The 24,014-nt window shown below is 48.4% G+C and overlaps 1 protein-coding gene across 1 annotated transcript in view; it reads right to left on the reverse strand.

The window, feature by feature from the left end:
* The window catches only part of ELAVL1 (ELAV like RNA binding protein 1), a 46,731-nt gene extending 29,633 nt beyond the window's left edge, over window positions 1-17,098 (reverse strand). Inside the window, exons 1-2 of the mRNA XM_058820866.1 lie at window positions 17,014-17,098; window positions 6,643-6,826 (exon numbers count right to left, since the gene is read on the reverse strand). Of these exons, the coding sequence (XP_058676849.1) occupies window positions 6,643-6,814 (172 nt within the window). The 5' untranslated portion in view covers window positions 6,815-6,826; window positions 17,014-17,098. The remainder of the gene's footprint in view (window positions 1-6,642; window positions 6,827-17,013) is intronic.
* Between the last annotated feature and the right edge of the window lie 6,916 nt (window positions 17,099-24,014).

Below are 24,014 nucleotides of genomic sequence, written 5' to 3' on the forward strand. Positions count from 1 at the left end.
AGGAGCCCAGCAAGGGCTGCAGCTGTGCCAGGCCTTGGCATGGAGCTCAGGGCAAGGTTCTGCCCCCCGAGGCTGCTGGGCACTGCCCAGGCTGCCCAGGGAATGGTGCCAAGGCTGCCAGAGCTGCAGGAGCTCCCAGGGCTGCTCAGGGTGGGGGTGTTGGGGTGCCTGTGCAGGGACAGGGGCTGGGCTGATAATCCCTGAGGGTTCCTTCCAGCTGAGGATATTCCAGAATTCTCTGATTTAGGTTAACTGTATTCCTATACCCTTGAGAGAACTCAGTTACTACCTCTGAGGCAGTTTATGTGGCCACCTTTATGACAAAAGGAATTAAGTGGAGCTGGCAAAGCTGGTGTTCACATTTCCAGTATTTGGGCAATTTGTCTGCAAACCATTTGCACTTCTCATTAAGTTAACCATTGCCACAAGGCATTCTTGAATGCACATTTAAAGAAATCACATACCACCAAATGTGATTAAAGAGCTAGAAAAAAAAAATCCAGAGGTAATGATGCATTCCAATTCCACAGTCAACAGCAAACCTGCATAAACAATTTCATGGGTGTTTTGCATGCAAAAGGAAACTGTTTCAGTCAAAGAGAATACTTAAGTATTTTCCACAAAAAAGAACACTTCAGAACTCCATTTCTAGACTGAGTTCACTGCACTGGTGTAATGAGTAGTTGCCCTGTCACATGAACTTGAGCCACTCACCACCCTGCAGCACCTGACACTGGGCAGTAAAATCCGCCTCCCCTTTCTGCTTGAAAAGCTCACAGGGACAAGGACACTCATCTCTTTTTCAGTTGTGTAACTTCTGAGAACGAGTCTTCATGTCTGAGAGAAGACATGAAAAGAAAAAGGTAGGGAAAGGGTAAAGGTTTATGTCCATGCCTGAGGAATTGCAACTATCTGAAAGTGATTGCTTTTGGTCCTGTGAGAAACATGTCCCAGGCACACCTGCAGAGAGTGAGTCATCATTACAGCAATGTTTGAGATGGACCCCAAATTCCTGCATAAAACCTTAACAAGTCACCCCAAAATGTCCCTTCTGCTCCACACCTGCCAGCAGCAGTGGAGAGATCCCTTCACTCGCCAGCTGCTGATCCCCTGAGATCTCCATCAGAACCCACAGTGACACTGCAAATGCAGAGAGGGCAGAGCAAAGCCAAGCCTCCCTGCCAGCCCCTGCACAGAGGGGCCATGTCTGGGGAGCTGACAGGGACAGACAGAGCCTCTGGAACAGTGTCCAGGATCAGATCCTACACTTCCTAGAGCAGGCAGTCGTGAGTACCAGAGGGAAAACACTCCCTGCTCAGGCAGTACAGAAGGGGTGAGGCAAGGAACAGGAACCCTCAGGAAGGTGGACGCCTCCTTCCCAAAACCAATCACTGTCAGAAGGAGCCCTCACAGAATGAGGTGTGCACAGCAGCCTGTCACCAGGGACTCTGAGTGGGGATATGGTGTCAGGAGCAATAAATAGACCCCAAAGAAGTCTGAGACCATAAACACATGGGGAAAAAGCTTCACAGAATCCTAGAATAGAACCCTAGAATATTTTCAGTTGGACTGATGGTCCTTGTGAGGCCCTTCCAACCCCTGTCCCTGCCCAGGCACCCCAACAACCCCACCCTGAGCAGCCCTGGGAGCTCCTGCAGCTCTGGCAGCCTTGGCACCATTCCCTGGGCAGCCTGGGCAGTGCCCAGCAGCCTCGGGGGAAGAAACTCTTTCCAATACCCAGTTTAAACTCCCCAACATAGCTTTGTGGTAGTTTTGATGTACTCTGAGGACAGTTACATACAATGTCACAGGTGGGAGCATCCCACAGCTCACACAATTATTCCAATAAGGAATATTATTTTTTAATATTACCATGCGTTGCCATAGCACATGAGTTTGGCAGCTTTTTGTTTTTAATAATTCCACAAAAAAGCAGTTTAACTCTACCTTTTCAGAGCTTTAGGACAGTCAGGTTTGAAAGTTACAAATACTTCAGCAGAGTAAGGGGGAAGACAGAGAAGCTAAAACACACATGACTTTCAGCTTCAGCATTTGATCCAGAAGGACTAACAGTCTGTGCACAGCTGCATGGACAGCAGGCTAGACATGACTAGGCTCTCTCAGAAAATTTAGAGCTATTGAGCAGAAGCATCTGTTCTGTACAAAGTCAGATATCCTGACACAACGAGCCATCAGCACCTGTGCTGCAAGAAACTGAGCAGCCCCAAAGATGCCCAGAGCTCTGCACTCCTACATTAACAGGTACTGAAGGAGAAATGTTTTTAAAAAACTCACCTGTTAGAGGAGTCCAGCCCAGCACAATGGCTGGAAACCCAGACCCCAGAACCTGGATGCTGCGGCAAAGTGAAACACTGACCATGCAAAATACAGCACAAGACAGATTTCTTCTGTTGGATCATCTCCAGCACGAGGCAGCTGCTCCAAGGAAGTGGAGATTTAACATCATACACACATCCCTGGACAGGGAACCAGTGCTGAGTACAAGTCTGGCCCTGTTGTGTCTGCAGTCAATGCTGCAGGGCTACTGGACCAACCCCAGACTTCTTGGTCTCAGCCTCATGAGCCCCAGGAAGAGAGGATTTAATTGATGGATCAGGTCAATGGCTATTCACAGACCTCAGCAATCATCATGACAGGCCAGAAGATGCACTGGTGAAAAGTTACACTGCAGCCTGGACACTGTGCCATTCTATATTGGGAAGTGAGAATCAGCCTTCTAACATTTCCCTAGGGTTCAAAGCCCCAGGGCATGGCTGGGGCTCAGTTAAGATCTGACAGAAAGAACAGTGTCCAATGAATGCTGTAATTCTCTTATGAAAATCCTGGATGTCCAAACATACTCTCCATAAACACAAGTACAGTGAGCAGCACAGCAATGATCCAGTATTTGCCTGCTGACCCCCAGTACTGATCCACTCATCACAGTCAAGCAAAGCCATAGCTGGAAGTGCTGAGGAGTGAGGAGTGCACTACACCAGCTGGGGAATGCACAGCCCAGCCCTCTACTCCTCCAGTATGACCAGGAGGAGCCCTACATCCTTCTAATGCTCATCTACTGTGCACAAGTTTCTCTGTACAGGGACTGAAAAAAAGGAAAAAAAAAAGCAGAAAAAGAACTGTCACATCTCAAACAAACCAGACACACAGTCACACCTTTATCAATGCCCAATAGTTCCTGGTAAGGAATGTGAACTGACACTATGGTTTGCTGCTACTTTCACCTCCTGTAATGTTCATCAGTAGTGACATAAAGGGTAGGCAGTCTGGAGGCTTCAAGGAGCTTCTCTACATTTTATAACCACAACCTAACACATGGAACACAGATTGTTCAATACTCTGCTGCATTTGAAGCAAAATGCAACAACATATGCAACAATCATAATAAAATATTTTGCTCAAACAAACCCAAACTTTGGCTTTCAAATCAGTTCTTGAATCCCAGTAATCAATCTCCAGACAGCTTATGCCAGTTCAAAGAGTCATGAAAACTGCATTCCAAGCAGAAGTATTTTTTGGCCCACAAAAAATTGTCTGTTTTAACAGACAATAACTTGGGAAGAAATGTATGTATCACTCAATGTTGTACAAAAAGCAATCATTATCAACTAAACGTTGATTTTAACTCTGCAAACACAAAGGGAACTTCAAAGACAAAATACTCTGATTATTAAAACTTTATGGGGGCACAAAAAGCTATGACTTCATTGAAAAGAACTAAACTGATCTGAAAAGTCTAAGGCAAACAAAAGCAAAAGGTTCCCTCCCTCCTGCCCAGGCCACTCAACCCACTCTCCCTCACATGCCAATATTATGACTATCTGACCAGAAACCAAGGTCAGGGAGCTGAACAGGTTTTTCTGCAGCTCCAGTTTCCTGCTGTCTGCCACAGGGTCAGAGAAATTCAAGTGGAGGCACAAGAAAAGCAGAACTGTGCCACAGGATTTTTCTGTTCAGGAACTGCTGCACATCCATGTGTTTAACAGAGAGTTTGAGAATAAAGAATATAATGTGAACATTAGGGGGCAGAAACAAAAGCAAGAGGAAGAAAAAATGTTCAGAAAGAGCCAGTTCTTTGGCACTGATATTCCAGAACTCTCAGTAAGCATGGAGATGACTGGTAACTACTCCTAATAGTGTTGCAAGCAAGAGAAAAATTAGGTAGCAACAAAATTCAGTGGCGTGACCACAGCAGCCACACAGAATCCAGCACCTGCAACCACTTTAGAGGAAAGCCAATGTTCTATCCACAGGCACTCAAGGGCTCTCTGCAACAATAACAGCAATTTTACTTTTCATTCTTGAGGTTAAGAACAACCTTGAGCACACAAGTGTATGTTCTGGACTTTAAACTACCCCGCACTGTCAGTTCCAAGTTAAAGTTAACCAGACTTCACCGGAGTGTTTGATGCTACAGGTACCTGTGAAGCAGGGTCTCAACTTCAGAGACTGATTAGGTCTCCTGATTCCCACTGAAAGTATCTTCCCCCACACACACACAGGTGATTCTGTGCTTATTTTACAGTCTAAGGTGTGGGTCAGCTATGACCTGCTATCATTAAGTAAGGCATCTTATTCCTTGCAAAACCAGCCTTCAGAGCAAGCCTCAACTTCTGAGTGCTGCAAAGCACATAACATCTGGGACAAACACTGACCTACCAAAACATTCAAAGAAATCAGTATTTATGTAACTATTTTACCATGACTGAACATATACATCTCTTAAGTAGAGACACAGACAGAGACATCACAAGATACCTCATCTGTAGGATATTGGGAAAGGCAGAGGCAGGGAAATCAGAGAGGCTACTCGGAAGGGAAATTCTGAAGTTTTTAATTATTCAGTTCTCATGGGTACTCTCAAGCAAATAAAGCACTGAAGATGACGCACAAAGAGCTCTCGTGCATTCCAGCAGCTCCCATGCAGCTTTCACAGACTGGGGAGTCTCCGTTAGGGATTAGATAACGATCAGTATCGCTGGATTCTGAAACACAACACTGAGCGTGTGCAGCACAGAACTGCTCTGAGCTGCAGGCTGGGAACAAACACCAGAGCACAGCCAGTCACCATCAAACACCAGAGCACAGCCAGTTACCATCAAACACTGAGCACAGCCAGTCACCATCAAACACCAGTGCACAGCCAGTTACCATCAAACACCAGAGCACAGCCAGTCACCATCAAACACCAGAGCACAGCCAGTTACCATCAAACACCAGAGCACAGCCAGTCACCATCAAACACCAGAGCACAGCCAGTTACCATCAAACACCAGAGCACAGCCAGTTACCATCAAACACCAGAGCACAGCCAGTTACCATCAAACACCAGTGCACAGCCAGTTCACTGCAAACACCAGAGCACAGCCAGTCACCATCAAACACCAGTGCACAGCCAGTTACCATCAAACACCAGTGCACAGCCAGTTACCATCAAACACCAGTGCACAGCCAGTTACCATCAAACACCAGTGCACAGCCAGTTACCATCAAACACCAGAGCACAGCCAGTCACCATCAAACACCAGTGCACAGCCAGTCACCATCAAACACCAGAGCACAGCCAGTTACCATCAAACACCAGAGCACAGCCAGTCACCATCAAACACCAGAGCACAGCCAGTTCACTGCAAACACCAGAGCACAGCCAGTTCACTGCAAACACCAGTGCACAGCCAGTCACCATCAAACACCAGTGCACAGCCAGTTACCATCAAACACCAGTGCACAGCCAGTTACCATCAAACACCAGTGCACAGCCAGTTACCATCAAACACCAGAGCACAGCCAGTCACCATCAAACACCAGTGCACAGCCAGTTCACTGCAAACACCAGAGCACAGCCAGTTCACTGCAAACACCAGTGCACAGCCAGTTCACTGCAAACACCAGTGCACAGCCAGTTCACTGCACTTTTTTTTCCCCTCCAGAAACAACCAAGTGCTCTCACTGAATCCAAGATTCTGCAAATTCTGAACAAGAATAACCAAAACTTGTAAATGAAATATTTTAACAGTACAAGGATTAAAACCTCTTCAGAGAGCAGCTAAAACCTCCTGCAACTACACAGATATGGAAGCAGTTGCTCTGTCAGCATTTGTTTTGCTTCAAGAAAATGTTCTCAGAACAATTCATTCCTCTCATATTTTAAAGCTACTACTACTAATCCTATTTAAGGAACTTAGAAGTTAAATTCTGCAACAGTGATAAGACCTACAGCCACTTCAGAACTCCAGCACACCTCTATTTTACTGATCAAAATCAGAACAAAAGGTTTGTTTTTATATTCAGAGCTCTGGTGGAGTCAAAAACACTCAGACTGCAGGAAGAATAAATCAGCCAGGGACTAAATCTAAACCAGTTTTAGACCTGTCTATTAATGTTCAAATATGGGAACTGTATTTCTTAGAATTCTCAGCCATACACACAGTAGTCATTAACTTAGCCTCGAGCATTCCATCCTCCCAGTACCCAATCCTGGCATTACTGGAGCTCCAGGCAAATGTGTCAATAGTTTGATTACACACACAAATATTTAGTAATTCCAGATTAAGTTGTATTCAATCAAGTATTTGCTCACGCAGTCTAGCACAAGGTGACAATTTCTGAAACACTAAATCATACCTGCAACTTTGTCCCGAATAAGTTTTGCAGATTCCACTTCGCCGATGCTGCTGAACAGACTCCGTAATTCATCCTGTGTCATGTTTTGAGGAAGGTAGTTCACAATTAAATTTGTCCTACCAATATCATCCCTGCAATCTTCAGCCATGTGATCTTCATAACCATTGGACATTTTACAATAAATCTGCAAAGTGAAAAAAAATCCTCAGTGAGCTTTAGATCTTCACATTTCCATAAACCAAACTTCCTCCACCTGAAATAAGTTTGAATGTTTATTTTAAAAACTAAGAACAAACCACTGCTTCAGCAATGCATTTTTTCAACTCAGAAAACAAAACACTATTTGTTGAAAATTCCAGAACAATTCATTCTTTCAAAAGCACAAATATGACATTTTACAGAACTATGTACCATTAAAGAGCTCTTCAGGATTTCTATTTTTTTACATTAATAAAAAGCATCAAGATAGATTTTGAAGACTTTCCTGTAAACAACAAAATATTCCCAACAGCCAAGGTAAAAATCAGGTCCCTTATGTCCATGTCCAGGTACTTGACCAGCCACAACGAAACTGCCACCTCAATCTGAATTCCAACCTTATGCCCAGAACATTTTCAGACAGGAAGACAAGAAGCAGCAAGATCTGATGCAGTTCAGTGTTTCAACTGGAGACTATTAATTTTCTGAATGTTTTCCCCGGTAAACGTTGGCCATCCTGCACCTGAAGGCCTTTTACTGTTTAATGCTGCCTTTGGTGCTGCTTTACTGTGTGAATGAAACTGGTGAGTCTGTGCTGCACAGTGACTTGGGGGCATATTGAGTATTTGACAGTTTCTATTTTTGCAGCTTTTTAAAGGAAGCCAGAATTCCCATCACAGGAAGATACTCTCTGCCTCAGTACACCATCAGGAACTGAATCCTGATGTTTTAGTTGACCTACAACTAGAACTCACACCAGACTCAAGCTGCTCATGGTTTGCCAAAATCCTAGTTTTTAAAGCACTTCAACTGCTTTGAGATAGTCAAAATCAAGATATCTAAATCCTGTTTCTGCAACAGGATCTAGAGATCTGGATCTGCTAAAGGATAAGCCTTTCCAGAGACTGCATCATGACTGACAGCCAGAAGTTTAATAATGGAAGAAGTCAGAAACAGCAACCAGAAATGCTCCCTGCATGAAGGGACTTCCAGGCCCCTCACCAGCAGCTGCTGTTAACTCATGTCTGACAGTGAAGGTCAAATTTTTAAACAACTACCTGAGCACATGATTATAGAATAAACCATTAATGCTAATGTGAGATTTAACACAGTATGGATTTGAACTGAATCATTATCTTTTCAGTATGTGTTGAAGCATGAAGAGCTGGCAGCTCTTGCTCCCCTTCACCCACAGATCAGCTCCTACCCTCATTTTTGTGTTTCAAGTGTCAACACGAGTCAATTCCAGCATCCTCTGCCCATGGGATAACCGATCTGCACTGTGAAAGCAATGGAAAACCACACAGGAGGGAAGCCCTTTCTGTTGTGTCAGCAGTTTTAATCTGCTTTCCTTGCAGCAAGATAAGCACCAGCTAATGCCACAGGATAGGAGAGCAGGAGGAGGCACTGCAAAGCTGGAAGCAGGGGAAGAGACTCCCCTCAGCAGATGATTTTTAAGCTGCCAAGTCATCTCAGTTTTACTGCAAATTCAGTCATTAAACACACGTTCCCTCCTGGCTATGTCAGCACTTGCTGAGCACAATCTCCGAGAAGTTTCCTGCTCTGGTAAACAACACTCAAACAGCTGAACCGTCTGTGGTCACCATGTCTAAGTTATAAAACCATGCAACACATATTCTCAGAATTATTTGAAAAGAAGGCAGCTTTGCTTGCCTTTGCACTCCACAAAATTCAAGCTCTACAAGCAGAACACACCAATATGTTGATGAGTGAAAGTTGTATGGCACAACTAGAATATTTGGTAAGCAAAGGAAGAAATGTTGAGATTTTTCCAGCTATAAGAGGAAAAAGTTAACATTTCCTTCATTTTAACCAACTTTGCACTTTATTGCCATTTATTTATGATATAAATCCTTCCTGCTGCTGAGATTAAGAAATTGCTATATTCTACTGATTTCAAGAACAGAAAAGATTGGGGTTTTGGGTTTTTTTTTAATTTCTCTGCACTGTGCTGCCTGAAAAGGAGGCACCACAGTGCAGAGAAAACCACCAAGCGGAGAAAACTTCCCAGCACACCAGGATGGCAAGTTACCACACTTATATCTGGCATAAAGCAGAATTGCCAAGAGTTTGGCAAGTGGCTGCTGACTTTCCATCATTGTCCCACATCCTCTAACCCTCTGCAGTGCTCACAGTCTGCACCTCCCAGGACACTCAAGCAGTGCCTGGGGCAGTGCTGATTCAGAGCCATCAGAAGGTGGGAAGGAAGCTTCCACCTGCTTTTCTTCAGGCTTTTAGAAAGCAAACACAGGAAGCCCCTGCATACAGGCCTGGCAAAGGTTTCCATGGGACACCAGGAACCAAGCATATAAGGGCACAGTGAAGAGCCAGAGGAGCAGAGTGCTGAGAGAGAAGATGCTTCTTTCTTCCAAAGCTCTTGCTGAGCACTTCCACAATTGGCTGCAGGACTAACACTGTCCAGCCAGCCTGGAAGTCAGTGGGCACCATGTCCTCTGCTGGTGAGGTGTTAAGGAAACTGCATCATTCCACCGGTCTGATGCCACTCTGAGGGTGCCACTGTCAGCACACTGGCACTGCTGGGATCACAGCCCCTTGGCAGCAGAGGCTCCAGTGACCCCACAGGCCCCGTGTGGGTCCCTGCACACCCCACAGCCCCCCAGTCAGACCAGCTCACCAGGTTCCCACAGCACAGTCCCAGTTCCTTTGTGGTGCAGGGACACAGAACAGCTGAGCTGATGCCCTGGGGGGGGCCCAGACAAAGCCCCTCCAGGCTGTGCCCATCCTGATGCTGATGTTTAGTCCAGGGTCTTCTCAATGTGTCAGGGGAGGTTTAGGTTGCACATTAGGAAAAGGTTCTGGAAGGGGCTCCCCAGGAAAATGGTCATGGCCCCAAGTCTGTCAGAGTTGAAGAACCTGCAGCTCACACTGCTGCTGCCAACCTGCACCAGGTGTATTCCTCAACAGGTGAACAGTTTCTCATGCCAGCAAAGTTAAAAAGAGCCCCTGAAGAATTGTAACCTCTGCATACTGAAAAGATTTCCAAAAAGAAAAGGAGCTGTAAGATAGGATGGATAAAACAAGCAATGCTACACTGGAAAACAAATTTTTATTCTGCTCTCACTGAAATACGCTGAGGGAATGTCCTGATCTTTCTCTACCAAAGAGATAACAATCCATTTCTATCAGTGAATATCCCAGATTTGAGAACCAGGCCTATACACTTATTTGCAAGTGAGAACTTGGTTAACCGATGTTTGTCAATCCACAATGCCATAAATCAAAAGACTGAATGCGTTTATATTCCCAGTGCACAGGTCAATGATGGCAAGAAGGCCCAACAGCTCCATTTGGGAAGGCTGACTGAAAAGAGACTGCTAGTTTGTAACCTTTCCAAAACAAGCCCTCATTTCTACCTCCCAAAAACCTAAAACTTTAAGACTAGGTTCCACTGCACTGCACTTCCCAAAATGACAATTTTTTAAAATAACCAAATACTACAGAAGCTTGTTTGGAAAGGCAGCAGCCACCTTCTTCCTTGGGAAAGATGCCCCAAAATTAAAATGCACAAAGCAATATACGGAACCACATGTGCTGCACCTGAATCTTCCACTAATTCTGGAGGTGCTTGAATCCACACAGATAACACTTCACCACCTGTGCCAACAACTGCTCAGGCATCCTCAGCCAGGCCAGCATTCCCAGGACTGGATTGAAAAGCTCTCATGAGCATAATTTGCAGAAATGTTGCACTGACCACAACAATCACCTTCTCACAAAAGCACACCAGATCACACAGGTTTAATGGTTCTGGCAACAGACAATTTTTTTTCCCCAATGATACTCTGTACCTCCATCCAGGATTCTAGCAATCACTGCTATTAATTGTTTCACTGCAAGATGTTTGCTAAGAAGGGAGACACGTTTGGAACTGTGGAGATCATGTGAAATGAGAACACTGTCAAGAACTGTCTGCCTTCAACATCAGGCAAGAGGCTTTGTCCACCTTCATCTGGTTCACAGGACTAAAAAGGCACCAGACCACTACTGAGGTCACAAATTCATATGCAGACACCTAAATAGATGCTTACAGAATCCCAGGATAGCTGGGTTGGAAGGAACCTTAGAGACCAGTTCATTCCACCCCCTGCCATGGCAGGGACACCTCCCACTGTCCCAGGCTGCTCCCAGCCCTGCCCAGCCGGGCCTTGGGCACTGCCAGGGATCCAGGGGCAGCCACAGCTGCTCTGGGAAATCCATTCCAGGGATGGATTCCACAATTCCTGATTCCCAATCTTCCACCCAGCCCTGCCCTGTGGCAGTGGGAGCCATTCCCTGTGTCCTGTCCCTGCAGGCCTTGTCCCCAGTCCCTCTGCAGCTCTCCTGGAGCCCCTTCAGGCCCCAAAAGGGGCTCTGAGCTGTCCCTGGAGCCTTCTCTTGTCCAGGTGAGCAGGCCCAGCTGTGCCAGGCTGGCTCAGAGCAGAGGGCTCCAGCTCTCAGAACACTTCCATGGCTCCATGGTCTCACTCCAAATGGTCCATGTCTTTCTTCTGCTGGGGTCCCCAGAGATGGAGGCAGCTCTTCAGGTGGGATGGATGATGGATCAGCTAGTGCAGAACTTAAGATGGGAAATTCTTCCTGGATCAACGATTTCTGTGGCACAGAGCTCATGGCACCTTGACTGGAGGAGCACTGGGAATGGGCCACAGTGAGCACAGCATGGTCCTTACACCATGCAGACCTGGAGCTGCTGACCCAGCTACTCACCCAAAACCTCAATCTTTCTTTGCCATGAAGGGCAAGTCAGGATCACCCAGGACACTCTGTAGAGGAGGGGCTCCAGTGGACAGTGCCTGACAGAGTCCCTGAATTGGTGAAATCTCCTTGTTGGTGGTGTCAGTGGTAAACAAACAGGAGCCCTGAGACCAGTGATGCTGCAGAGCTCTGCCCATGAGCTCTTTCATCAACTTGCATTTCAGTCTCATAGGCTCATTCTTGAGCTCTGCCTGTGGACTTAAGAATCTAAATGGGGTGCTTGAAGCAGAACTTCAAGGCTACTGGAGCTCTTCTGCTTCTCCAGCAGAACCCCAAGGCTACTGGAGCCCTTCTGCTTCTCCACCACACAGATTTTTGTTGACACGCCTCCCCCCCCAGAGTCATGGCTGACTACAAGGCAACAATCTTGTCTTAAGCTGCTCAACTGTTCCTTGGAGACCACACCTGAAACAGAACAAAAAGAACACTACTACATCCAGGCAAGTGCCAAACCAATGCAGAAGGCAGGTGCAGAGGTGCTGAGATGTCCAGGCTGGAACACATGTCAAAACCAATGCCACACATATAAGGGCCTGAAGAGCCTCAATTAATTTAAACTGCTTCAGGAAAACAGTTTTCAAGAACTACCCAACACAGTATTGTCATGCAAAAACTTGCTCTGCAGGCAGATTCATACCAGGATTGAGAAGTGAAGCAGTCCAGAGAAGGAAGAGTTTAATCTCAACATAACTGGGGGAAGAAAAAGCAACATACTGTCTTCTCTGAAATTGGTGTAAGGAACAGAATAGTTTTTGCCTGGAGAGCCACACCAGCAGAAAACCTTCCCCTAGGCCCACCTGCCTCCCAAGGAAGAAAAAGTTTCCTAGCGCTCCACAGCCAGAACACATCTCTCTCCATTACCTAATCCAGACCTCTCTACATCACAGAGCCTTTCCCCACAATCTACCAGAAAACACCTTTTATTCTTTATACAAATTCTTTTCATGGCCCCAATAGCTCTGCATATTGCACGCCACAAGCAAAGAGCTCTCCATGAACACACAGACCACAGGACAAGGACAGTGCCCTGTTGGTATTTGATTCACCACACATTCGTGCACTATTCCTTCAAATTCCCCTCAAATCTTGACCAAACATCAAAAGCCATTTGGGGGGGGGGGAGAAATCACAAAATCCAGATTGTCTCTTAAATTCAAGAACAGCATTTATACAGTGTATGAGGGAAAAAAGCAAACCCTTTCTACTTGCCTATCCTTTGGGTTTTCCAGAGGTAACAGATCTCATCTCTTTGATTCTTTTCCCCTTTGCACACCTGAAACAAGGACACTACCCTTGTTCTCCTCAGCTTGACTGCACCTAAGATTCCAACACTTTTTCCAGTAAAAATAGCTCAGCACCACAAGCAGCCATTACTAAAATCTGCTGCTGCATTTCCACAAATTCTATTTCCATATGCTGAATCACTCATTTCAGTACAACATATTTTAAGCTTTTTTTTTAATGTTGTTTTAAAAACACTAGGCATAAACTTAGTTTTGAGCATATTTTTGGTCTAACAAATCTCAACTGTCATAATTTTAATATTTCAGCAAAGCAGTTTTAGCAATCAGATTTGTCTGGAAGGGTTTTAAATGCCTCCCTTAGTTGTTTTTATTCATGTTCATATAATAACATCATCAAGGTGTTTTTGTCAATGCTTATATTGTCATTCAGAGACAAAAGCATTTGAAAGATAAGCTGCATTCTTCAGAGCAATGACCTTACTTTACCAGTCTGATGAACTGCACTCAATTGCTAGGAACAAAATTAATCATCATTGGGATGCTGTCAGAAATCAGATACAGGCTGGCTGTAATCACCATGCACTGCTGGTCCAACAGCCAGCAGGGACTGGGGCCCCTCAGCCTGAGCAGGAGCAACAAGGGCAATCAGGAACGTGTGGCTGAGACACTGAACATCTGCAGCCAGATCCACATTTCCCATCTCCCCAGGTTAACAGCCAGCCCTGACAGAGACAGGATGCCAGGCTCTGCTCAGAGTCTCACATCACAGTGCACTTCCCAGCACAGGAAAGACATGGAGCTGCTGGAGTGGGACCAGAGGAGCCACGGAGATGCTGCCAGGGCTGGAGCCCCTCTGCTCTGAGCCAGCCTGGCACAGCTGGGCCTGCTCACCTGGACAGGAGAAGGCTCCAGGGACACCTCAGAGCCCCTTTTGGGGCCTGAAGGGGCTCCAGGAGAGCTGCAGAGGGACTGGGGACAAGGCCTGCAGGGACAGGACACAGGGAATGGCTCCCACTGCCACAGGGCAGGGCTGGGTGGGAGATTGGGAAATCAGGAATTGTGGAATCCATCCCTGGAATGGATTTCCCAGAGCGGCTGTGGCTGCCCCTGGATCCCTGGATCCCTGGACAGGGCTGGGAGCAGCCTGGGACAATGGGAGGTGTCCCTGCCTGTGGCACAGGGTGGAATGAACTGGTCTCTAAGGTCCCTCCCAGCTCCAGCCATTCTGGGATTCCACAGCTGCTGCCCCTGGCTCAAAGATGCTGCCAGTTAACACCAGCAAACCCCTACGCAGGGAAGAGACAGAGAAGAACTGTGCACAGCCTGGACTATCTCACCTTCTGCACTGGTATTAAAAAAACCACAGATTTATGATAAACAGATCTTTAAAGTAAGGAAATAATTTATTATCTTGCTTTTTCTAGACAGTGTCAGATTGTCCATAAACTGCCTATGGCAATTTTTCACCTACACAAAAGACACCTGGAGACAACTGTGCTGTGAGGGAATGATTCCTTTCTGAGGGAGAGGGCAGGAGATGAGAACTGTAGATTCCAGACACTTTCTGACAACAGCTGCTCCACACACTGATCCAACCTTGGATAACACTGACCCATCTTCAGAGACTTTCACCTTGATGGGGCAGGAACACAAGTAATAGCAGGAGGGAAAGACAGCGTCTAACTTGTTCAGCAGCACAAAACAACTAGCTGGAAATCCATCTCTGAGGGCCTGGTGAGACACTGTAGTTAGCTGTTGTGTTCCTACATGGAGGCCGTGGAAGCAGTAGGAGATAGGAAAATTATACCTTTGTAGTATTATACTACTGCTACTAATTTTAAAAACAAACAAAAAAAAACCCTGAAGGCAGCAAACCCACACACATGAAAAACATCTCTGCTTCTCAGTACAGCTTATTTCCACCCTATCTCCTCAGAAAAAAAAAAAATAAATTAGAATCTATTTTTGCATACATCACCTACATATAACGAGGTTGTATACTCAAATGGATCATTTAGGCCAGCAGTTTGAAGCTTGCAGGTGCCTGAATACAGAACTGCTCATCAGACAGAAGTGCCCTGATCATTTTCAGCACAAGTCAAAATTTATCACCTCTCCTGTAATTCTCCCTAAATGCCTTCCAAGCCGCTTCTAAAATACCTGGAATGCAGAAAGAACAGCTTCTCTGAACTTCTTCTTGAAGTCTAAATACATAGTGAGTTTGAGCTTTCTAAACTTAGTGAATAAAAGTCTACCAACTTCACAGGCAGCTTATCCACATGTGGTCAGTGACAGCCAGTAACCCTGGGAATCAATTCAGAGAGCTCACAACAAATAAGCAAGAAACAAGACAGAGACCAAAGCTTCAAGAGAGAAAGTAGGCTGGTACAACAGCTGAAAGAGATGGACTCTGAAAGTAAAATGGCATGTCTCAGGTCAAGACAAGGAGGGCTTTTTCCAGAAGAAAAAAAAGTGATAGAACATTCAAGAAACAGCAAGAAAATAGTGCTTGAATCCAGAGCACAGAGCACATTTCCCATTAGGTTCATGTCAGCACCAAACACTGTTCAACAAACACAGATAAGTAAGCTGCTACACACAACATTCACATTTCCATTCAGCCTGTGCTTACTGCTGCTGCTGTTTTCACAAACTTGGTACCACACAAGACAATCCCTGAGGAGTTCATCTGGTCCCGCAGAACCACCCACAGCAGGGCTACAAACTCACTGCACAACACACTGAACAATCACACCAGCTTAAGGTGTTCCTGTCCATATTCCAGTCAGGCCTGGAAAGAGCCTCCTGCAACCACAGCTGCGACTCCTGACCGCTGAACACCCTGAATAATGGAAACCACAGGAGCACCGGGATCATTATATACACAGTTACTCTGCTTCAGAACAAAACAGGACACTCACAGGAACATCTCATGCAGCACAGACTTTCAGGCTCAGGACTCTTGATTTTATTATTCGTCACACACACAGACATAACCCAGGAGTCAAGAGGAATCTAAGAAATCCCATCAACTCTACAGGTTTGATAAAGACTATGGAACATGTGCATCACCCTAGTTGTAATGTAACAAGTCACAGACCGGCTTTCACACGGCTCCAGAAAAAAAAAAAAAGTGGTAAAAACAGGAGTACAGGGAAACAACAACTCGTAAAGAGGTGAGAGCCGAGCAACACGAGCAGTCAACACCCACCATCAGAGAGTAAAACGAACAAAACTACAAACACCTCAAAAAGTGATCAAATATAACAACAACAGGCGTTAACAAAAGGAATTAATCCCTACCCGTCCCAACTCTTTCCTCTTTTGTTTCCCACAGATGCCTCATTAAGTGACCACAGGATCCCGGTGCAAGTCCTTATGAAACAAACCGTGCTTCCTTTCCCAGCAAGTCTCGGATACAACTCTGTGCCCAACAAACGCTCCCGCACTCGCAGCGGTGCAGAGCCCGGCAGGAGCACGGCTCCCCACGGCTGTCCCACTGAGAGAAAGCGCCCCAGGACAGCCCTGCCTCCTCCAGCCGCTAAACCCGAGCAAACGCTCTGCACGGAACTGCTCCAGGAGCACAAACAGCAGCGGCTGCAGCTTTAGCCCCGATTCCTGCGGCCCCGAGCACTCGCCACACCAGCACCGGCCCCGCTGCCAGCACCGATGCCAACCGGCGCCGACCGCGCTGGCACGGACCCTCGGGTACCGCCAGTCAACAACGACGTGCCAGCCCTAACCAACGTGGGAGATTTAAAAGCTGCGTCCGCACAGACACGGGAAAAATAAACATGAAAGATGAGGCCATTAACCGGACGGAGAAAGGCCCTGAGACGCATCGCGGCACCGCGACCCGCGGCCTTCCCGCCGCAAGCGCGGCGGCCTCGGGACCCGCTCCCTGCCCGTGCCCCATCCGGCCCCCGCGGGCTCCGCAGGCCGCGACCCCGCCGCCCGCCCGCCGCCCCGGGCCCGCGCTGCCCTGCGGCCCCTCCCCCCACAGGCCGGGCTACCCTGCCAGGCCCAGGCCTCGGCCCGCCCGCCCGGTCCTCGTCGCCCGTTCCTTTCCGCGCCGGCCCCGCGGGTGCCGCCGGCGCTGTTCAGGCGCAACGGCGCGGCCCGCGCGCGGCCTCACCTGCGGCGGCGGCGGCCGGGCCCGGGCAGCGGGAGGCGATCGGTCCGCAGCGCACAACGAGCCGCTCCAGCGCCACAGCCCCGCCCCCGCGCCGCCCGCCGACACCCATTGGCTGCCACGCGCACGTGCCCCGCGCGCCATTGGCTCCTCCGCCCGTCCGTCAAGTGCGGCCGGGGGAGGAGCCTGTCGCGCGCCGGGGGGAGGGGAGCGGGGCCGGGTGCGGGGAGCGAGAGCAGGGCCGGGGAGCGGGGCCGGCGAGCGTGGCTGCTGTCGCACCGCGGAGCGGGCAGCGCCAGGGGTGGAGGGGCCCCGCAGCGCAATCTGAGCGATCTCCCCGGGGCGGCCCGGGGCTTCGGGAAGGCCCGGTGCGCCCCGGCCGCGGGTCCGGCTGCTCTGTGGAGAGGAGCCCGGAGGGGAACGTGCCTCCTGTGGCCGGCCGGGCTCTTGGAGCAGGAGAAACGCGAGTGGTGCCCTGTGCCGGGGAGCCAGGCTAGTGTGGAAGATGGAGCACGGCAGCCCTGGGCCCGGCGGCCGCGGGCAGCGCTCCCGGTAACCGAGGCTCTCCTCGGCCGAGGGCCAGCGGCAGCCGGAGCCCGGGCACGGGGAATCTCCACGGGCACAACCCGCGGGAATGCCGGCTAGGAGATGAAATGCTTCCTGTGTAAATGAGATGCAAATGATGATCTGTCAGAGAAACTGGTGGCCAGCGTTTCGCTGTGCTCTGACAAATTCTGCAGCGCCCTGAAGGGACCAGCTGCCCAAGAGTTTTCCCTCTTCCGTTTTCACTTTTCGTAGCCAAGGGCATCCCTTTGTATCTGCACCTATTTTCCCTGAACAGGAGACATCTGTGAGAGCAAAATTCTACTATTCTACAGAAAAAGAAGTACTTTTGTCATTGCCAACAGTACTCTGCAATAATAATAATACTCCAGTACAAAGTAGCAAGCTTACTGTGTGACATGTAAGCTTCAGGTCTGTAAATCCTGTATTAAGGTGCTCAACTTTGGGGACGAAAAATCAGAATACTTCTGCATTACAATACATGATGTTCCTTTTCATTCACAGACAACTCATCATTTGAGTTTTACTTAGTTGAGTGACATACCATAAAATCAAATTTCTCCTCCTCTAGCTCGTTTCTTGAGTCTAGAAGAGTGAGATTTCACCTGAAGGATGGGAATTGCAGCAAGACAGGAGTTAGTGTTCTTTGGTATTTCTGTGCACACACATGGAAATACTCTGTCTACTGGAATACGTGGCACATGTATTATACGTGGCAATGAAAATACAATTATCTTTCTCTGCCTATCCTGATGTGGCTTCTATCAAGACCTTGTCTGGTAAATTCCCAACATGGTTGCACTGATGTTTTCTGGTTTAACTGCCCAGAAACCCCTTTAAATGGCTCTGTTACATTGGGCCATGTCCCAGTCTTCCACATGTGAGAGCCAGGGACAGCCCAGCCTCTGCCATAGGCAATGGGCACAGCGTGACAGAGATCCTAATGTTCAGCTCCATCAAGAGCCCACTGAGGATGTTAGATTAAGAGCAATGTTAAAAACATTGCCATTTGCTTTTCCTCTCTACAATAGCTCTTAGTGCCAGATGGGGAATCCTCACATGAAAATTCCAAGCCTGACAGGTTTGGAAATATCCTTCAAGGCCTCATAAAACATTAAAGATGTTTGTGCATCTGTTATTTGCTCATCCTGCCAGCCCCAAAATCACAATATTGTCATTCACATCAGTGGCAGCTTTCTTTTACTGTAAATTTGATGTTTTCCTTGTATCATCCAGGTTTTAATTAACAATCTCATTCTTGGACATGAGGTGGATCTCAAATCTTCAAAAATTGAGGCCATGAGCACAACACTGCACAAAGTGTTGATGCCTTTATCTTTTGACAGGGTATTTGCAAACTCATAATTTCATCTATCACCATAAATACTTATTTAAGATGTGCTGGCAATTAAAAGGTGTCCTTTGAAACAGTGTGTCAGTTTTAAAAGGAATTATCTCTTTTTGTTATTATGCTTTTTGCTATATATTAATGGTCTGTTATAGTGTTTAAATTCAATATGAAAACATCAGCCTGAAGGTTTCATGATAATGTGGAACTTCAGCAAGGTAAAGCCAAGTGTCATGTCTGAAATCATCTCAAGATAGTGCAACATGAATGCCACAGGTATTTTCGGTCATGCCATTTCATGGGATATCTTGAAACATGAAAAAAGCTCAATGAAAACAGGGTAACCCAGAAAGCTCTTGGTGAACGTGGTTCTGACACAGGAGGGAAATGTGCAGTGGGAATTGATGGGTGGAAGCAGCACCATAAGGACAAATGGTCGTACCAGGCTGTGAATAAACACAGAATCATAAAATCACAATGTCCTGGATTGGAAGGGACCCTCAGGGGTCATTGATCCCAGCCCTGTCCCTGCACAGCCACCTCAACACCCCCACCGTGAGCAGCCCTGGGAGCTCCTGCAGCTCTGGCAGCCCTGGCACCATTCCCTGGGCAGCCTGGGCAGTGCCCAGCAGCCTCGGGGGGCAGAACCTTGCCCTGAGCTCCATGCCAAGGCCTGGCACAGCTGCAGCCCTTGCTGGGCTCCCGTCCCTGTGCCAGAGCACAGCTCAGCCCCTGCCCCTGTGCCTGCCCTGGGGAGGAGCTGCAGCCCCCGAGGAGCCTCCCCTCAGTCTCCTGGGCTGCAGCTGAACGAGCCAAGTGCCCTCAGCTGCACAGTCTGGGTTACAGACAGTGAGCGAGGATGGATGGATGGATGGATGGATGGATGGATGGATGGATGGATGGATGGATGGATGGATGGATGGATGGATGGATGGATGGATGGATGGATGGATGGATGGATGGATGGATGGATGGGTGGATGGATGGATGGATGGATGGATGGATGGATGGATGGACGGACGGATGGACGGATGCCTAAAGGCGCAGATGCCACACACAGAACAGCAGGGAGGCTCCAGAACCCGCCTCATCTCGGGCGCACTCTCCCGGCTACAGCCGTGAGCGGCAGCGCCCCGCACATGCTCGCAGAGGGCAATGCCGGCTCCGTAGCCGCTGAGACCCCAGGCTCCGGCGGCTCTGAGCGCTGCTTAGCCCCGGAGAACAGCGCCGTCACCCCCGGCGGTGCCGCTCGGCCGCTACCGGACACCCCGGCCCGCTGCCCCGGCACGGCTCCGAAATGGCGGTCGGCGGAGGGGGCGGGGTCTGTTACGGCCCCGCCCACGCCCGCCTCTTTCCCCCGAGCCCTCAGGAGTGAAATGGCGGCACCGGCTGGTCCCGCCGTGGAATTTTTTGGGCTCTTTTCGTCTCGCCCCTCATCGGCTGCTGACCCCAGGACACAGGGATACTGCGGGCGCTGGAGCGGCCTGGGCAGCTGCCATTGCCCTCATCTCCCGCCCTTATTCAGTGTGAGACAGCTGGGGATATTCAGCCTGGAGAAGAGAGGAGGATGGACCTCAGAGTCCCTTCCAGTGCCTAAGGGGACTCCAGGACAGCTGGAGAAGTCTTTTGGACAAGTGTCTGGTGTTCCAGGACAAGAGAGAATGGCTTCCCACTGTCAGAGGGCAGGGCTGGATGGGATCTTGGGCAGGAATTTTCCCTGGCAGGGTAGGAGGCCCTGGCACAGGGTGCCCAGAGCAGCTGGGGCTGCCCCTGGATCCCTGGCAGTGCCCAGGTCAGGCTGGGCAGGGCTGGGAGCAGCCTGGGACAGTGGGAGGTGTCCCTGCCATGGCAGGGGTGGAATGGGCTCTAAGGTCCCTTCCAGCCCAAACCATTCCCTCATTCTATGATTCCCCCTGGAAAGGTGCCCTGGCACCTTCCAGCCATCCCTCCTTGGTTCCTCTGTGTCTAGATTTCTTTCCCTTCTTCAGGGTTTCACATGTTGTTCTCTGATTCCTCACCTTTATGAGATCACCTTCACTGTCCTGTGTCTTCCTCTCCACAGGCTTTCAGCCCCTGTTCTCCATTATTCTCTGGTTCACCCCACCTCTCTCAACACATGCCCCAGCTCTGTTCCCAGGCTTTGCTTATCGACCCTTTCTGATTCTTCATCTTTGGGTTTGTGATTCTGTCACCCAGACTTGAGGGCTCCTGTATTGCTACACTGACAGCATCCTTCTAGATAACTCTTCTTTCTGTGGTGTTTCCTTGTGCTCTCCTGGTCTTCCTAGTGCCCTGTTCCTTGATGCTTTTGTCTTTGTTCCAGATGTCATTTCCTCCCCTGAGGAGGAGTAATACCCTCTGTCTGGAGCAGTTTGCCCTCTTTGGAATTCCCTTCTGGCCATTTGCAGAAGGATGGACTCACCCTTGCTGCTTCACTCCCATGGGAGTCACCTTCCCTGAGGTTACCTGTGACTGCTGTTCTTGTTCTGCCTCTGCTGTCATTTCACTTGTGAGGTGAATTATGTCACCTGGAGCATCATTTGTCTCTGGTTTGTCTCTAGTTGTGCTGCAGAAAGATCACCCCCATTTACATTCCCAGTGACTTGTAGAACATTTTCTGGATTTCCTGAGGTTACTGAAGAGAACGCCAGGCATGGCTGTGTGAGCCCTGAAGCAGCACTGCCACCAGCAGCACAATGGCTGAGGAATGTGTTGGTTCAGGCTTCTCTGCACTGAGCTGCTCTAATTAAATGAGCCACACAATAATTTACAGATAGATGTGGAAAAGTTTTAATTCAATTTAAATGTGCGGTTATTATAAGTTGTTATTGAAGCTGATTTTTCCCTCACTCTTTCTTTGGTTTCTCTTTTCCTTTATGTACTAATGACCTCTGTAAATATCCCCCCCTCCCCAGATGTTTGTTGTGCAGCAGCCACCATCTCTTAGCTTAGATTCTGAAATAATCTCCTTTAAAATTTATCAGTAGGTAAAAGATTTAACAGGAAAACAACAAAATGTGAGGAAGCAAGCCAGAAGCTTTCCTGGTTGCCAGGAGTCATCTTTATTTCAAGCTCATAATTTATGAAGCTTGTGGTTGTGTGTGGTTTTATTCTGGTTGTGAATGAATTTGTAGCAGAATTGTATCTGTCCAGTGAGCTGTTGGTGTGAAAACGCTTTGTCAGACTGTCAGTTAGACAATATTAATTACATTTATAATCATTTTCCAGGAAGATATTAAGCAGTAGTAAAATGCACAGTAAACACACTGATTAATTTACTTTTTTTGTTTCTCCAACAGCTTAGGGAAAGCACGTGGGTTTTTTTTGTACTTTTGAATGTTTGACAAAACCTACCACTCACTATGGCACTATGTGTGGTGTTATGAACTAGCAGTGGGGAGTTTTGAAGAGCCTGATGTGTATTTTAATAATGTTATTGGAGAGTGGTTTATTAGTCTTGAGATCAAGCATTCCAAGCACAAACCCAGAGAATGGATCAGGAGCAGCCCTGGGGGAAGGACTTGGGCTGTTGGTGGGTGAGGGGCTCAGGCTGCCCCAGAAACCCCCCCTGTGCTGGGCTGAGCCCCAGCGTGGGCAGCAGGGCAGGGGGGGATTCTGCCCCTCTGCCCCTGGGCTCAGGTCAGACCCCACCTGCAGAGCTGCCCCAGCCCCAGCCCCAGCAGGAGGACGTGGGGCTGCTCAGTGTGGCTGTGCTGTGTCCCGTGTGTGTGGCTGTCCGGTGCTACTGCTGATTGCTGGGATGTTTTGCTCCTGTTTCCAGCAATATGCTTTGTGTTTACATGCTGAACACTTTTCTGAATAGCTGGAGTGTCTTAAGGACATCTGCTCACACGACCCACATTAGCTGTGGCCCTCAAAGGGGTTAAATTCAGAAATTCCAGTCATCCAGTCAGGAGCTTGCTAGGTGTTAGAGCAGTCAGGAGACCATGTCCTCAGCACCTGTGCAGGTGCTCCCCCAGCAGGGAGCTGGACTGGCCAGAGCTGTGCCCTGGCTTCAGGGATGAAGTACTGAGCTCTCTGCAGGCTGGACCCCACCACCGTGGCTGTCAGAGCCCAGCAGGGAGGGTGAGCATGACCATGCCTGAGCATCAGTCAGATCTGACCAGGCTCTGGTGGAGCCCTGCCAGGCTGTCAGTGGGGTCAGCCCTCCTTGGAGCAGCAGGTCTGCAGCTGAGACTTTTCCTGTGGGTTGGGATGCCCAAGGGAACTCCTGGAGGCTGAGAGCCTTTGCCTCAGTGTGTGAGGGATTCTGTCTCTGAAATAAGTGTTCTAAAATATTCAGAGTTCTCAAGTCAGTTGGGCAGCACCAGCTCTGTTTAACATCATGAATTTGTATTCAAAGGCTGGCTAAGCCTTAATTGATTTATCTGCTTTAAATGGCTTACAAAATAAATATCATTTGAATATATTATTTCATAGCATTGTAGAGTCATAGAAACTCCTGAGTTCTTCCTGAGGAAGGGAGCAAATGGATCATCAACTCCTGGCCCTGCACAGGACACCTCAATACTCAATAATCCCCCCCTGGGGATTGATGCCCAAATACTCCTGGAGCTCTGGCAGCCTGTTACCATTCCCTGGGGAGCCTGTTCAGTGCCTGACTACCCACTGGGGGAAGAGCCTTTCCCTAATATCCAGTCTGAACCTCCTCTGGCAAAGTTTTCTAAGATTCCATGACAGAAACCAAGCACAATCTCTCAAAAATCCCTCACAAGAACAGCCTGGAGATGCTGCGAAGCACTGGAGCTTCTGGGGAAAATTCATCCCCAGTTGCAGCTGAGGCATATCAGCCACCATGGTCATGTGTGCCACTCAGCTGTGGCTCAGACTGATTCCAAATAGCCCCAGGCTCCTCCAGCATGGCCTTCAGATGGTGTCACATCCCAGTGCTGGTGCTGACAGGCCCTTCCCATCCTTCCTCTGCAGCTTGCTGAGCTGGCTGTGATGTGGGTAACTGTCACCTGTCCTATATGACAATTACATGATAATTAATTGTCCTGTACTGTTGGTCTGCTGTGTCCCAACGTGAGCTCTGGTTTCAGTCAGGGTTCAGCAGTGGATGTGTGTGTTG

The sequence above is a fragment of the Ammospiza caudacuta genome, chromosome 28 (genome assembly GCF_027887145.1).
Source record: "Ammospiza caudacuta isolate bAmmCau1 chromosome 28, bAmmCau1.pri, whole genome shotgun sequence".
In the NCBI taxonomy this organism is placed as follows: domain Eukaryota; kingdom Metazoa; phylum Chordata; class Aves; order Passeriformes; family Passerellidae; genus Ammospiza; species Ammospiza caudacuta.